The 16360-nt window shown below is 47.5% G+C and overlaps 1 protein-coding gene across 11 annotated transcripts in view; it reads left to right on the forward strand.

Annotated features, from left to right (window-relative positions):
- KDM2B (lysine demethylase 2B) overlaps positions 1-13027 on the forward strand; it is a 158837-nt gene extending 145810 nt beyond the window's left edge. For all 11 annotated transcript variants that reach the window (XM_017872072.1, XM_017872074.1, XM_017872075.1 and 8 more), the window contains 2 exons: positions 199-417; positions 11658-13027. In XM_017872072.1, the coding sequence (XP_017727561.1) occupies positions 199-417; positions 11658-11839 (401 nt within the window). In that variant the 3' untranslated portion in view covers positions 11840-13027. The remainder of the gene's footprint in view (positions 1-198; positions 418-11657) is intronic.
- The last annotated feature ends 3333 nt before the right edge of the window (positions 13028-16360 follow it).

Raw genomic sequence — 16360 nt, forward strand, 5'->3', positions numbered from 1 at the left:
GAGAATCTGGAAATCTAAGTTCTGATGTGGAGTCTGATTTTTAACTGTTGGAATTCTGATTTTGGGAGGAAGCAGTTTGTAACTAAATGAGATCTGAGTGTTCTTTCTGGCTGGTGGGCCTTTTTAGAGTGTCATGTCAGCGTGACCAGGCCTCCCCGGTCAGATTGACGGGTTGCCCCCTCCTTCCCGCCCCACCAGGTCAGATGGACAATCGGAGCAAGCTCCGGAACATCGTGGAGCTGCGCCTGGCAGGCCTGGACATCACAGATGCCTCCCTGCGGCTCATCATCCGCCACATGCCCCTGCTCTCCAAGCTCCACCTCAGTTACTGTAACCACGTCACCGACCAGTCCATCAACCTGCTCACCGCTGTTGGCACCACCACCCGAGACTCCTTAACCGAGATCAACCTGTCTGGTGAGTCAGGGGCCCCCATCAAGTCTGCCCGGCACTCCGTGGGAGGGCCAGGAGGTTCACATTTGTGGAAGATGACTCGTGTGTTCACAACTATGTGGTCACAGTGCTAGGTGTCTGGTTTACTGAGACAGCCCCATCCAGAGGGGAAACACATTAAACAAAGAGTTACTGTTGGCTGGGTGCGGCGGCTCATGACTGTAATCTCAGCACTTTGGGAGGCCGAGGCAGGTGGATCATAAGGACAGGAGTTCGAGACTAGCCTGGCCAACATGGTGAAACCCCATCTCTGCAAAAATAATACAAAAACTAGCCGGGCATGGTGCCCGGCACCTGTAATCCCAGCTACTTGGGAGGCTGAGGCAGGAGAATTGCTTGAAACTGGAAGGTGGAGGTTGCTGTGAGCCAAGATTGCATCGCTGCACTCCAGCCTAGGTGACAAGACCAAAACTCTATCTCAAAAAAAAAAGTTACTGTTGGAGTTGTAGTAATTGCTACCCCCAGAATAGTGCCGGTTAGCAGCGGCCATGAGCACACAGCAGTGGTTCCTGACTGAAAATATGGACAAGGGACAGCTTCCCCAGGGGGTGCAGAGGAGCCGGTGCCTGACAACCAGGGTGTGGAGATAGTGGGGGCCAGGGGGCGAGGGCCCTGGTGGGCAGGAGGGAGCTTGGTTTCTGCCTTTGCTGTCATTGCTTACATGCACCCCTTGTGACTCTGCTATCAAGGGGCCTGTTGTTGGAGAGAAAAAAACCCACAGTTAGTTCCATTATTGTTCTGTGTCTGTCGCTGTGGTGGCAGGATCTTTACTCGCTCCGTTTGCTGGCGGGGCGGCAGTTGGTTCTGAAGGACTTGGGGCTCCAGTATGCAGCGAGGTACACAGAGCAGTGCTGCCTGCTCTTAGCCCAACTAACCCAATTTTGGTCTGGTAGCTTAGGATAGTCTGGACTGGGGGGTGTCGGGTTTGGGTGAGACCAAAAAAAGAAAGAGAAAAAGAAACTTAACTTACGGGTTGTTTTTTTTTTTTTTTGAGACGGAGTCTCGTTCTGTCGCCCAGGCTGGAGTACAGCAGCGCGATCTCGGCTCACTGCAAGCTCCGCCCTCTGGGTTTACGCCACTCTCCTGCCTCAGCCTCCCGAGTAGCTGGGACTACAGGCGCTCGCCACCTCGCCCGGCTAATTTTTTGTATTTTTAGTAGAGACGGGGTTTCACCATGCTAGCCAGGATGGTCTCGATCTTCTGACCTCGTGATCCACCCGCCGTGGACTCCCAAAGTGTTGGGATTACAGGCGTGAGCCACCGTGCCCGGCCAGGTTTTTTTTTTTTTTTACCCTCAGAAATTACCAAGTACTAAAGACACCCCCATCTCACCAAATTACATTTTGACACAGCGCAGTGGTGACGTACACGTTGTTTTCTCCTCTGCATCCCGCATTCATGCCTGATAAACTATCTGGCAACCGTGCCTCATAGCAGGGGTATGGGAGCTTTGGATGGGATGAGATCATTCAGGACCTAGGAAGCCATTCTTTCTTCTTATGAAGTTCTGATGACAGGGATTGTTCCACCTCGTGGAGGCAAAGAACCAGAGTGAATTGCTTCTCCAGCTCAAGGGCCAGGTCACGGGCTTGAATTGGTGGTGGGGCTGCCCTTTGGAGAGGGTCTGGGAGTCATCTTACTCTAAGTGCTGGCATTTTATTAAATCGCTTCATTATATCCTGGTTTAGTTATTATGGATGCGTAGCAGAGATCTCAGTATAAATTCCCTCCCCTGCGGTTTGGGCCAGGCTCTGTGTGTGTGTGTGTGTGTGTGTGTGTGTGTGTGTGTGCGCGTGCGTGCGCAAATCATCTTTGGCATTTTGTTTTTCCAGCATGATAAATTGAGGTCATCTTTTCATCTCAGTGCATAAGCTCTCTCGCATTCTTTTTTCTTTTTTTTTTTTTTTCTTTTGAGATGAGCTTTGGCTCTGTCGACCCAGGCTGGAGTGCAGTGCTGCCAATCTCGGCTCACTCCAACCTCTGCCTCCCACGTTCCATGGGAGGTTCTTCTGCCTCAGTCTGCCAGAGTAGGCTGGATTACAGGGCGCCTTGGCACCACGCGTGCTGTTTGTACTTTTTGTTTTTTTTGTTTTTGAGGACGGTCTCGCTCGTCGCCCGGGCTGGGAGTGCAGGTGGCCGGATCTCGGCTCGGATTGTGCAAGCTCCGCCTCCCGGGTTTACGCCATTTCGGTCGCTGCCTCAGCCTCCTGAGTAGCTGGGACTACAGGCGCCCGCCGACCTTGCCCGGCAGGTTTTTTTTGTATTTTTAGTAGAGACCAGGTTTCACGGTGTTTAGCCAGGATGCGTCCGATCTCCTGACCTCGTGATCTGCCCGTCTCAGCCTCGCCAAAGTGCTGGATTACAAGCTTGAGCCACCGCGCCCGTCCTAAGTTTGTATTTTAGTAGAGATGGGGTTTCACATGTTGGCCAGGCTGGTTCTCAAACTCACTGACCTCAGGTGATCCACCCATCTCTGCCTCCCAAAGTTGCTGGATTACAGGTGTGAGCCACCACACCCGGGCCTGCATTCTTGTTAAGAGCTGTGATGGGCATGGTGGCTCACGCCTGTAATTCCCAGCACTTGGGAGGCTGAGCGCAGCGGGACGGGGGGTTCATGAGGGTCAGGAAGATCGAGACCATCCTGGGCTAACACGGTGAAAACCCCGTCTCTCCCCGGGAAAAGGAAAATAACAAAGAAAAATTACTGGGCGAGGTGCGGCGCTGTAGTCCCAGCTACTTGGGGAGGCTGAGGCAGGGAGAATGGTGGAACGCCAGGAGGTGGAACTTGCAGGTGAGCTGTGATCGTGTCCACTGCACTCCACCTGGGCGACAGAGTGAGACTCCATCTCAAAAAAAAAAAAAAAAAGAAAAAAAAAAAAAAAGCTGTGAAGTATATTAAGGCGTATCTCTATACTTAGACTCTTCTAGATTTTCTTTGAAAAAACAAACTTCCCCTCTCATCAGTGTAACTAGTTGAGTTACTGGAAAAATATCCTGATGTAAGCACCAGACATGGAAAACTAGTCTGTGCCACAAAATAGATGACAGTTGACATGCCTCAAGATCCTTAAACTTGGTTGGAGGGTCTGGTCTCGAGACAAGGGAAGTTGCAATTCTAGCTATTGTTCTGGCCAAATTCCATCCTGGAAAATTTATTGGGTGCTCAAGGCAGTCCCTTGCCTTTCCCTTCTCCACCCCGTCCTCACTACCTGAGGCAACACCTTAAACTCTTGAATTCTTTCTTCCAGTGTTTACCTCCGCTATTTCAAACTAGCAATCCTAGTGCTCACTTTGGCAGCCCATTTGCTAAAATTGGAACAACACAGAGATGAGCATGGCCCCTGCACAAGGATGACATGCAAATGCGTGAAGTGTTCCATATTTTTAATTAAAAACAAAATGAAAAAATACGAAGCCTATACTGCAATTTCTTTTTTTCTTCCCATGTGGATATTATGTATGTATTAACTTGCTATTAGATAACATGAGGATTTATTACTGTTGTATCCTTCCCTCCCACCCCCCCACCCCGTTTTCTCCCTCCATCTTTTCCAATTTTTGGTTGTCACTATTCTTTCACTTATTATGACCATGTTAAGTGCTGGGCACTGTTGAGCCAAACAGTGTATTATGAGTACATTTTATTTCTTGCTCAATGTTTTTGTTGTTTAATTGCCTCATTTTGTTTGCTTAGTTTCTATGCAAATGGTACAACAGAATTGAATGCTCTCCCCCTCCCCACCCCCAACTCATCAGTCTCTTGACCAGTTTTTGTAGGAGACTTGCCTCCTGACTTCTTTTCCTCCCCTTCCGTTTTCTCCTCTGGGACTGGCCGCCCCCGCCTGCTGCACCACTGCCATCCTGGACTCCTTTGGTCTCTGTCTTGTCCTAGGTACCTTCCTTCCTTGATCTCATATCTTCTTTTTTGGTTTACTATCACGTTTGCTGAGAGACATTTTCTAGACCGTGTGTGTCTGGATTTGTTTTTATTATACCCTCCCATTTAGTTGCTAGTTCTGCTGGATATAGAACCCTAATCTGGGAGCCTGCTGCTACAGTAAGTAGGAGGTTTTGCTCCACCATCTTCTGCCTTCCAGAGGCAGGGTCCAAAACTATTTGATTCTTCATCTGTCAGTGAATCTATTTTCTCTCCTTGTCAGTTAATAGGAAGTTGTCTCTAGTTGTCTGCACTTTTCGATGACAAACTTCGGTTTGAGTCCATTTCACCTACCATGCTGAACACTCACAGAAGCCCTTCAGTCTGGACGTCTATGTTCTTCCGTTGTAGAAAAACTTCTTGAATTCTTTCTTAACTTCCTCCCCTTCTGTTTTCCTCTTTCTGGACTAGTCCTCTGATTCCTGTCTTCCCTCCTCATTTCCATGTCAATGTCTTTTTGCTGTATTTTCTGTGAGTTTTCCCTTACTTTATCATACAACCTTTTTTTTTTTTTTTTTTCTTGAGACGGAGTCTCACTCTGTCGCCCAGGCTGGAGGGGCGGTGGCGCAATCTCAGCTCACTGCAAGCTCCGCCTCCCGGGTTCACGCCATTCTCCTGCCTCAGCCTCCCGAGTAGCTGGGACTACAGGCGCCTGCCACCTCGCCCAGCTAATTTTTTGTATTTTTAGTAGAGATGGGGTTTCACCATGTTAGGCAGGATGATCTCAATCTCCTGACCTCGTGATCCCCCCGCCTCGGCCTTCCAAAGTGCTGGGATTACAGGCGTGAGCCACCGCGCCTGACTACAGCTTACACACTGAGTTTTTCATTTCTGCTGTTGTGCAGTTGAACCATATGAAACTGCTGTTTTTATAGATGTTGGCATTTTCATATGGTTCAACCTATATGTTTAGTTTTCAAGCTGTATTCTCTGAACGTTTTGTGGAATGGCCTGTTATTGCTTTTTGGAGCCAGATACTTTCCTACCTGAGGATATGAATGATTGTTTTATTTTCTTCTCTCTGTGTTGACTGTTCCTTTCAAATGCTGTCGGTGGCCTTCGGCAGAGGCTCTCCTCAACTTGAGTGCTGATGCTTGCTTGTCCCTCCACTCAAGGGTGATCAGAGTGGGCACGCTGTTGGAGCTTGTCTGCTATGGACGACACTTACAGTGTGGTCTCTGTGGGTCCTTTCTTTGGAGAAACCTGGACATCATTATCTTTTGAACTTCTTCTTAAGCTAGTCAGGATTGCCAAAAAGACTCTCCTTGATCTCCTAAGGGTGTAGGCTGGACCGCTGTTGGTATGGCCAAGTATGGGGCTTGATAGGGGAAGGAGGTTCTCAATAGTCAGCAGGTAAATTTTCCCTTAGCCCCACTTTTGAGTGGGCACCCCTACTTTCTGTGCCCACTGGAACCCAGCCCATCAGAGACTAAAACCCCAGTCTTCTGCTGGGGAAGGAATCCAGACATCTTACTACTCCTTGAATAGATTTCAACCAGTGCTTCTGTTACACCATCTTTAGCCCCACTTCCAATGTACCTGTCACTTTCAATGCAAGAGCAATTTCTGAGAAATCACCACTAAACACCTTAGAGGTGTTCTGTAGAATAATTATTCTTTTCTGCTTTCCCGTCAGCCACTTTAGGGTTAAGCTTTCTCAAGTCTCCTAAATTGTTGCCTCTTCTTCAACTTCCAAAATTAGAAAAATAATTATGTTGTAGTAAAATAATACGTAATATAAAATAGACCACTTTAGCCATTTTGGGGCACATAATTCAGTGGCATTAAGTACATTCACAGTGCTGTGCAACTGTCACCAACATCCATCTCCAGACTTTTTTGGTTTTAGAGACAGGGTCTCGCTATGTTGCCCAGGCTGGTCTCAAACCCCTGGGCTCAAGCAGTCCTCCTGCCCCAGCCTCCCAAAATGTTAGAATTACAGGCATGAGCCACTGCACCTGGCCTTTTTTATTTTCCCCCTTTGTTGGCTGTGATTTTGGTGTCATATCAATCTTGGTAAAGTCTAATGTCATGAAAATTTTCCCCTATGTTCTCTTTTTCTTTTTTCAAGACGAATTCTTGCTCTGTCGCCCAGACTTGAGTGCAGTGGTGTGATGTCAGCTCACTGCAGCTTCCGCCTCCTAGGTTCATGCGATTCTCATGCCTCAGTCTCCAAGTAGCTGGGACTACAGGTGTCTGACCCCACACCCCACTAATTTTTGTATTTTTAGTAGAGACGAGGTTTCACCATATTGGCCAGGCTGGTCTCGAACTCCTGATCTTGTGATCCACTTGCCTCGGTTTCCCAAAGTGCTGGGATTACAGGCATGAGCCACTGCACACAGCCGGGTCCAGCTTACTCTTTTGCATGTTGAAATCCAATTTTCCCAGCAATATTTATTGAAAAGATTGCCTATTACTTCATTGAATGCTGTTGGCACCCTTTTCAAAAATCACTTTACCATATATTTGAGGGTTTGTTTCTGGGCTCCTGATTCTTTTTTTTTTTTTTTTTTTGATACAGTCTCACTCTGTTGCCCAGCCTGGAGTGCAGTGCAGTGGCACGATCTTGGCTCACTGCAACCTCCAATCCCCGGGTTCAAGTGATTCTCCTGCCTCAGCCTCCTTTGTAGCTGGGAGTATAGGTGTGTGCCACCACGCCATGTTGGCCAGGCTGGTCTTGAACTCCTGACCTCAGGTGATCCGCCCACCTCAGCCTCCCAAAGTGCTGGGATTACAGGTGTGAGTCACCACACCTGGCTCAGCTCTTGATTCTCTTCCATTGGTCTATATGTCTATCCTTATTCCTGTAATGTGCTTTATTTATGAATGAATGAATGACAGGGGCTTACTCTGTCATCCAGGCTGGAGTGCAGTGGTGTGATCATGTCTCGCTGCAGGCTCCACCTCCCAGGCTCAAGTGATCCTCCCACCTCAACCTCCCATGTAGTTGGGACTAGAGGTACATACCACCATGTTCGGCTAATTTTGGTATTTTTTTTTTATAGAGACAGGCTTTTGCTATGTTGCTCAGGCTGGTCTTGAACTCATAGGCTCAAGTCATCCACCCACCTCAGCCTCCCAAGTGCTGGTCTTACAGGCATGAGCCATCGCGCTTAGCCTATGTATTTTATTTTATTTGGAGACGGGATCTCACTGTGTTGCTCAGGCTGGAATCATACTCCTGGGCTCAAGTGATTTTCCACCTCAGCTTCAGATTAGCTCAAGTTCTTCAACTTTGTTCTTTTTCTGGATTGTTTGGACAACTTGGAGCCCCATGCATTCACATGAATTTTAGGATAGGTTTTTCTATTTCTGCAAAAAACACTACTAGGATTTTAGAGCAATGTCATTGAGTCTGTAGATTTCTGTGGATAGTGCTGACATCTTAATAGTATTAAGTCTTCCAATCCATGAACATAGGATGACTTTCCATTTATTTATGTCTAATTTAGTTTTTTTGGCAATGCTTTACAGTCTTCAAAGTACAAGTCTTTCCTTGGTTAAATTTATTCCTGAAGCTAGGCATGGTGGCACACACCTATAGTCCCAGCTACTCAGGAAGCTGAGGTGGGAGGATCACTTGAGCCCAGGAGTCCTAGACCAGCCTGGGCAAAGTAGTGAGATTCCAGATCTAAAATGTTTAAAGGCCAAGGGAGAACTGATGAGGATGCTAACAAAAGTGATGTTCCTCCACAGGCTGGTGGGCGGGCAGGCGGGCCCCCATGCGCCAGCAGGAAACATCTGTCAGCCTGCCTGTGGAGGGTCCAAGAAACCAGGCTGCAGTGAACTCTGACGCACAGAGGGAGCAAAGGAAAGTCTTCTCCTTCTAGCTTCTTTGTTGGAAGGGTCTTTGGGCTCCAGTTTTGGGGAATATTTGAACCACAAGCCAGGAAGAATGCTGGCTGGGCATGAATGAGCCTCCAAAGAGGACCCAAATTAGTACTCAAAGACAACTCAGAAAAGGAGCCAGCTGGGCCTCTAGGTCTCACTTCACACTGAGTGCTGCCTTACCACCGACAGGTGACTGCCAGGATGCACCTGAGGCCCCCTCAGTCGTCTGACAGCCGCAGGCCATGGCAGTGTGCCAGTCAGACGGCAGAGTTCTCTGGCATGGGAGTTGCCTGCTCTGGTGCTTGAAGGTGCCAAGGGAGAGGCAGGACTTGGGTCAGTCCCTTCTAGCCAGGAATTAGGCAAACATTGGAGGAGGAAAATATCCCTGAGCTGGTGATGGAGTGGGGACAGCATAGCTGGATCTGAGTAAGGAATGAGACACATTCTGGGGATGAGCTAAACAGTGCTCTGGAAGGCAGATAGGGAGCTGGGAACAGGGTCAAGATGAAAGATTCTGAGGGTGATTTCTTGCTGAAAATGTCTAGCCTGAATCTAAGCAAGCCTCTGGGATATCTGCAGTTTATAGGAAAAACAGGAGATAAGAAACAAGCTAAATGACACCTTGAAGATGACAAATGAGAATGTGGGACATCCTCTAAGAAAACCATCCTGGTCAGATGGGCTCAACACCTATAATCCCAGTGGTTTGGGAGGCTGGGTGGGGAGGATAACTTGAGACCAGGAGTTCGAATCTAACTGGTCAACATGTCATAGTAAATAATGAAAAATGAAAAGTATTTGAAAATAAGCTTATGTTATATTAGTAAAATCCCTATTCTTTATACTTAAGACGAATCAAGTATTGAGTTTTGAGGATCATGAGTTTCCTGAAGGAATTGTATGATAATATTCTACAACTTCCTTCATCATTGGATTTTGCAGTAAGATTATAAAGAGGGTCAGGCATTTGAGGGGGAACTACTTGAGGGATTAATTAGAAGATTAAGGGATACCCTTTGAAAAACTGAGTTATTGCCGGGCACAGTGGCTCACACCTGTAATCCCAGCACTTTGGGAGGCTGAGCCGGGTGGATCACCTGAGTTCAGGAGTTCAAGACCAGCCTGGCCAACACAGGGAAACCCCGTCTCTACTAAAAATACAAAAAATTAGGCCAGGCGCGGTGGCTCAAGCCTGTAATCCCAGCACTTTGGGAGGCCGAGGCGGGCGGATCACGAAGTCACGAGATCAAGACCATCCTGGCTAACACGGTGAAACCCCGTCTCTACTAAAAATACAAAAAAAAAGAAATTAGCCGGATGTGGTGGCGGCGCCTGTAGTCCCAGCTACTCTGGAGGCTGAGGCAGGAGAATGGCGTGAACCTGGGAGGTGGAGCTTGCAGTGAGCTGAGATCGGGCCACTGCACTCCAGCCTGGGCGACAGAGTGAGACTCCGTCTCAAAAAAAAAATACAAATACAAATACAAAAAATTAGCCGGGCGTGGTGGCGGGCGCCTGTAGTCCAGCTACTCGGGAGGCTGAGGCAGGAGACTGTCGTGAACCCTGGAGGCGAGGTGGAACTTGCACTGAGCCAAGATCGCCTCACCGCACTCCAGCCTGGGCAACAAGAGCAAAACTCCGTCTCCAAAAAAAACCAAAACCACAAAAAACTGAGTTGTCTGTTGAAGCATCTCTCTGTCAGCATTGTCATTTTCCCATCTTCAGTCTAAAAGCACGGCCTTCACTTGTGAATGCCTATGTGGACAGCTTTCCAGTACCGCTGCTCCACATGAATTGGTGAGCATCTNCCTGGGCGACAGAGTGAGACTCCGTCTCAAAAAAAAAATACAAATACAAATACAAAAAATTAGCCGGGCGTGGTGGCGGGCGCCTGTAGTCCAGCTACTCGGGAGGCTGAGGCAGGAGACTGTCGTGAACCCTGGAGGCGAGGTGGAACTTGCACTGAGCCAAGATCGCCTCACCGCACTCCAGCCTGGGCAACAAGAGCAAAACTCCGTCTCCAAAAAAAACCAAAACCACAAAAAACTGAGTTGTCTGTTGAAGCATCTCTCTGTCAGCATTGTCATTTTCCCATCTTCAGTCTAAAAGCACGGCCTTCACTTGTGAATGCCTATGTGGACAGCTTTCCAGTACCGCTGCTCCACATGAATTGGTGAGCATCTGTTTGAAGATTCTGTGCTGATGTGGAGGACACTGTCTGAAAGGACTGGCTGTATAAAGGAAGTCAGTTTGGGGGCTCACGTGGTGCTCTGACTTTACTACTTTACACCACCTCCTCGCCTGCAGGGATTTTGATAACATGTAGATAGCACAGGCTTTGTATGTATGATTGTGGTTTTCCCTTAGTATTTTTATTCCCACTCAGTTTAATAGAGAAATGAAAGTGTTGATACTAAGGATGATTAGCAAAGGTCACAAATGTAATACCATTGAGGCCGGGCACAGTAGCTCAAGCCTGTAATCCCAGTACTTTGGGAGGCCGAGGCGGGCAGATCACATGAGGTCAGGAGTTTGAGGCCGGCTTGGACAACACGGTGGAACACAGTTTCTACTAAAAATGCCAAAAAAAAAAAAAAAAAAAAAAAAAAAAAAGCGTGGTGGGCGCCTGTAATTCCAGCTATTCGGGAGGCTGAGGCAGGAGAATCACTTAAACCTGGGAGGCGGAGGTTGCAGTGAGCCAAGATTGTGCCATTGAACCCCAGCCTGGGTGACAAGAGTGAGACTCTGCCTCCAAAAAAAAGGAAAGAAAAGAAAAGCACAAAGGGTGTGTCTGCAGATGAGGGTGTGATGAAGTCTGAATTCTGCTTTTGCTAGAAGGGCATGTTAGTCTGGTGCCTAGGCTGCTGGAACACGGTGAGTCCTGGCGTTAGGACCAAACAGCTGTCCCTCGTGCTGTGAATTGCTCCAAAGCACTGGGGCCTACAAAAGCAAAAATGATCCCAAGATGCTGTTAGCAATGTTCTTTCTGTGAACCCAGCAATGCCCCTCTGGGAATTTATCTGAAGGGAAGAGGCAGATAAATGCACAGTAATAGACACAGAGCAGTATTCATCAACAATATATTAGATGAGAAAAGCAAACTACTTAACATGGTGTGTTAGCCTATCATTGTAAAAGCACATAGAACTACTTACATGAGCATAGGCATGTATAGAGGCCGCTGTGTGGTAAATTAGAAGTGATTTCACATGGTTATTTGAATGCTTTTGAGGCATATATTAACCTTTATACCTGGTGGATGAAACCCTTCCCCATTTGAAGAAGAGAGATTTTAAGCAAATAACATTTTATTTAGTGCAGCACAGCAGGGTTTGGAATATGTAGAGCTCTGACCTGTCCCCATTGCTGAGTGCCTGGGTCTAGGGGGGCCTTCTGGCTCCTGGCCTTCATACCTCACATTACTTATTCTCTGCAGACTGCAATAAGGTCACTGATCAGTGCCTGTCCTTCTTCAAACGCTGTGGAAACATCTGTCACATTGACCTGAGGTACTGCAAGCAAGTCACCAAGGAAGGCTGTGAGCAGTTCATAGCCGAGATGTCTGTGAGTGTCCAGTTTGGGCAAGTAGAAGAAAAACTCCTGCAAAAACTGAGTTAGTCCAAGGACAAGAAATGTAAATACGGGGTGGGCTCTGGGAGGGGAAGAGACTTTACAAAAATGAGGGCTTTTATTTTCCATTTGGAATGTGGGACAACAGACCACAACGCAATTCCATTTTGCAAGTCTTTCCAAGGGAGAAGCTGTTCAACCATCCCTTTGGGGGATGAGTGAGCCGACACTTTCCTTTGGTCTTTCTAAATCGTAACTGCACTGCTTTCTGGACCATTTCTAAGGCGGCCTTTACAAGAAGACATTCCTGTCGGAGAGGAGGGTGGACTTTGGAGAAATTCTCAAACTGAAGCATGAGCTTAGGAGTTTCTGTTAGTGGTAGTGGTGTTTTGGACACTTCATTCCTTGCAACACTGAGGTTTTGGGTGTTGACGTAAAGTGGACCACACACCACATCTGCTGCCGTCTTGACACTTTTGTTTGTTTGGTTTTGTTACATCTTACATTATGCAGAACTATTTTTGTACAAATTGTTTAAAAGTTATTTATGCAAGGTTTGAATGCATACCAGTGTTTTTATTGTTTTGAGATTGCCAATTTTCCTGATTTCCTTAAGGTAGGAGAGAATTTAACGTGTACTTCATCAACACAACCCATCTACAAATGTGCCCAGATCTAACAAAGTTGGCTAAGACCTTCCACTTAAAAGCATGTTTAACTGGAAGTTGGGAGCCTGCTTTGTACCTCAAGAGTTACATGAGCATGTTGTGGATAAATGTAAATTATAGTTGAAGTAAGATACTCTGCCAAGTTTCCTCTGTAGAGAATTCACTTTTCTCAAATTTTAAAATTTCGACTTCAGCCTTTGCACTCAGGAGGGTCTGCTCCAGCATGAGTTCTTGTACTTACATAGATCTAATTTATACAGTGAGTCAAGACGTAGAATAAATGCTCCCACATAGCCTTTCTTTTGCTTTTTTCTCTCCTCTGAAGTATGAGTTGAGTTCTCATTTAGGTTTGTAACATGGCTATTTCCTAGTTGTAAAGTTCTGCATTTATAAGTGCCATTGTTGTAAGGTGGTGTTCCCTAGACCTTCCCTGATGCGATTTTACCTTTGTTGAATTTGTATAAACAATTGTACAAAAAAAACCACTCTTGAACTTTGAGGGTTTTTGTTCTAGGAGTGGACTAGAAGTTTAAGCCCAGAATCAGTAAACACTGTTTTGAGGCCCAAACAATGTTAATTTCTGATTCATCTGATGTACCCTGTGGTGCGTCATTTTTCTTTCTTCTTCGGAAAGAAATCTGTTTATGGCTAATAAAGGTAATGGGAAAGAACTATGCTCTGACAACGGCTGCACGTAGGAATTAGACACAGACTTCTTTAAGGAGAAGAGTTGGTCATCTGTCTGTGTGCCTCTTACCACACAGAATTACTTCCATGGCTACTTGCCATTACTGTTGCCTAAAAGTTCCCCAGATTTGGGAGACAGTGGGAGCAACTGCAGGAGGCTGCATCCTGTACAGGTAGCCTTGGGCCATGATGGCTGTAGGAAACACTTGGTCATGAGGTGGCTTCCCCAAGTGGCAGATGTAGAAACCAGTGAGAAGTAATTTTAGATTACAGAATTTTTTTTTAAAGACAGGACCCTGCTGGCAGTGTCATATTCACATACAGAAACAACTGCTGTAGTGAATCTGAAGATGGAGAAGGTAGCCAACCTCCTTCCTCAGTGATGAGAGCAAGCAATGTAAGATGTTGTTCCTGTGGAAGAAGCCTTTCCTGCTGATGGCTGAGTTTTCTATTTGTCTCTTTTATTTTTACCATAGCAAAACAGTTTTAATTAAAATGAGACAGGCCAGGTGAAGTGGATGGATCCAGCACTTTGGGAGGGATCACCTGTGGTCAGGAGTTCAAGACCAGCCTGACCAGTATGGTGAAACCCCGTCTCTACTAAAAATACAAAAATTAGCCAGGAGTGGTGGTGGGCGCCTGTAGTCCCAGCTACTTGGGAGGCTGAGGCAGGAGAATCGCTTGAACCCAGGAAGTAGATGTTGCAGTGAGCTGAGATTGTACCATTATACTCCAGCCTGGAGACAGGGAGACTCCATCTCAAAACAAAAAGAGAAAGATCTCATCTAGATACATGTCTGTTGTTCATTTATTTTTTTTTTATTTTTTGAGACGGAGTCTCGCTGTGTTGCCCAGGCTGGAGTGCAGTGGCCGGATCTCAGCTCACTGCAAGCTCCGCCTCCCGGGTTCCCGCCATTCTCCTGCCTCAGCCTCCCGAGTAGCTGGGACTACAGGCGCCCGCCACCGCGCCCGGCTAGTTTTTTGTATTTTAGTAGAGACGGGGTTTCACCGTGTTAGCCAGGAGGGTCTCGATCTCCTGACCTCGTGATCCGCCCGTCTCGGCCTCCCAAAGTGCTGGGATTACAGGCTTGAGCCACCGCGCCCGGCCGTCTGTTGTTCATTTAAATCCACAGACTCTTGATGACTCAATCTAAAGATACTCGAAGCCACTGTACCTAAGGGTTCCTGGAGCACACAGGTCTGCTAGGGAGGGGCTGCCAGGGCTGAGGATCCGAGCCACCACAGGGATGTGCAATACAGGAGAGACACAGTGGATCTCCAGTTTCAGGAGAGGCCACTGTATAGTGCAGTGGCCATAAACTCACCCCAAGAGTACTGAACAATCCAGTAAGATTGTACTTCAGTACAAATCCACAGTATCTGTACAGACCTTTTTATTTTATTATTTTATTTTATTTGAGATGGAGTCTCGCTCTTGTCCAGGCTGGAGTGCAGTGGTATGATCTCAGCTCACTGCAACCTCTGCCTCCCAGGTTCAAGCAATTCTGCTGCCTCAGCCTCCCGAGTAGCTGGGAATACAGGCGCCTGCCACCATGCCCAGTTAATTTTTGTTATTTTTAGTAGAGATGAGGTTTCACCCACCATGTTGGCCAGGCTGGTCTCGAACTCCTGACTTCAGGTGATCTGGTCTCAGCCTCCCAAAGTGCTGGGATTGGAGGGGTGAGCCACCACCCCCAGCCTCTTTTATTTATTTATTTTATATTTTGAGGCGAAGTCTCACTCTGTCGCCCAGGCTGGAGTGCAGTGGCACAATCTTGGCTCACTGCACGTTCTCCCTCCCGGGTTCACACCATTCTCCTGCCTCAGCCTCCCAAGTAGCTGGGACTACAGGCGCCTGCCACCTGGTTGCCCAGCTAATTTTTTGTATTTTTTTTTTGTTGTTGTTGTTGTTGTTGTTGTTGTTGAGACGGAGTCTTGCTCTGCTCATGTCGCCAGGCTGGAGTGCAGTGGCCGATCTCAACTTACTGCAAGCTTTCCCGCCTCCCCGGGTGTTAGCATTCTCTTGCCTCCACCTCCTGATAGCTGGGGGACTGAAAGGCGCCCGCCGACCCTTGCACCGGCTAGATTTTTGGTATTATTAGTAGAAGAAACGGGGGTTCACCATTTAGCCACGGAATGGTCTCGGAACTCCCTGGCCTCGTGATCCACCGTCTCAGCTCCAAAGTCTGGGGAATTACAGGCTTGAGCCCACCGCGCCCGGCCAAATTTGTTGTATTTTTAGTAGAGACGGGGTTTCCTGGTGTTAGTCACGCTGGTCTCGATCATCCCCTGACCTTGTGGATCCACTCGCCTCAGCTCCCAAAAGTGCTGGGATTACAGGCATAAGCCACCGCGCCTGGCTAAAGCCCCTTTTATTTTTAAAATGAGCCAAAGATGAGGCCAGCCGAGGCTAAATGCCACAAGCAACTACTCTGAGCCTACATGTCATGTCTGATGAAGTAATGAAAGGACCATAAATCCAAGGGAATGCTTGCTGTGTCAAATCACAACTTAGTAACCTAGAAAAGAGGCTCTGGCCGGGCACGGTGGCTCAAGCCTGTAATCCCAGCACTTTGGGAGGCCGAGAAGGGCGGATCACGAGGTCAGGAGATCGAGACCATCCTGGCTAACCTGGTGAAACCCCATCTCTACTAAAAAAAAAAATATAAAAAACTAGCTGGGCGAGGTGGCGGGCACCTGTACTCTCAGCTTCTCGGGAGGCTGAGGCAGGAGAATGGTGTGAACCCGGGAGGCGGAGCTTGCAGTGAGCTGAGATCCGGCCACTGCACTCCAGCCCGGGCGACAGAGCAAGACTCCGTCTCAAAAAAAAAAAAAAGAAAAGAGGCTCTGTCCCTTCCTCAAGGGAATCTGATGTTTACAAAGGAAGACACCATGGCACCTCAGATGACATCCTTTCATATTGTGAAGACCGGATCAAGAGACTTCACTGTATTCCACTGCAGACTTACCCATATGACATGACCTATTCAAAAAATTTACTTAAAGCAGCACGGGCTGGCCGCAGTGGCTCATACCTGTAACCCCAGCACTTTGAGAGGCCAAGGCAGGCAGATCACCCGCAGTCAGGAGTTCAAGACCAGCCTGACCAACATGGTAAAACCCTATCTCTATTAAAAATACAAAATTAGCTGGGAGTGGTAGTATGCACCTGTGATCCCAGCTACTCAGGAGGAAAAGGCAGGGAATCACTTGA

Source organism: Rhinopithecus bieti, unplaced genomic scaffold, assembly GCF_001698545.2.
Source record: "Rhinopithecus bieti isolate Rb0 unplaced genomic scaffold, ASM169854v2 scaffold_6776, whole genome shotgun sequence".
NCBI classification, from domain to species: Eukaryota; Metazoa; Chordata; class Mammalia; order Primates; family Cercopithecidae; genus Rhinopithecus; species Rhinopithecus bieti.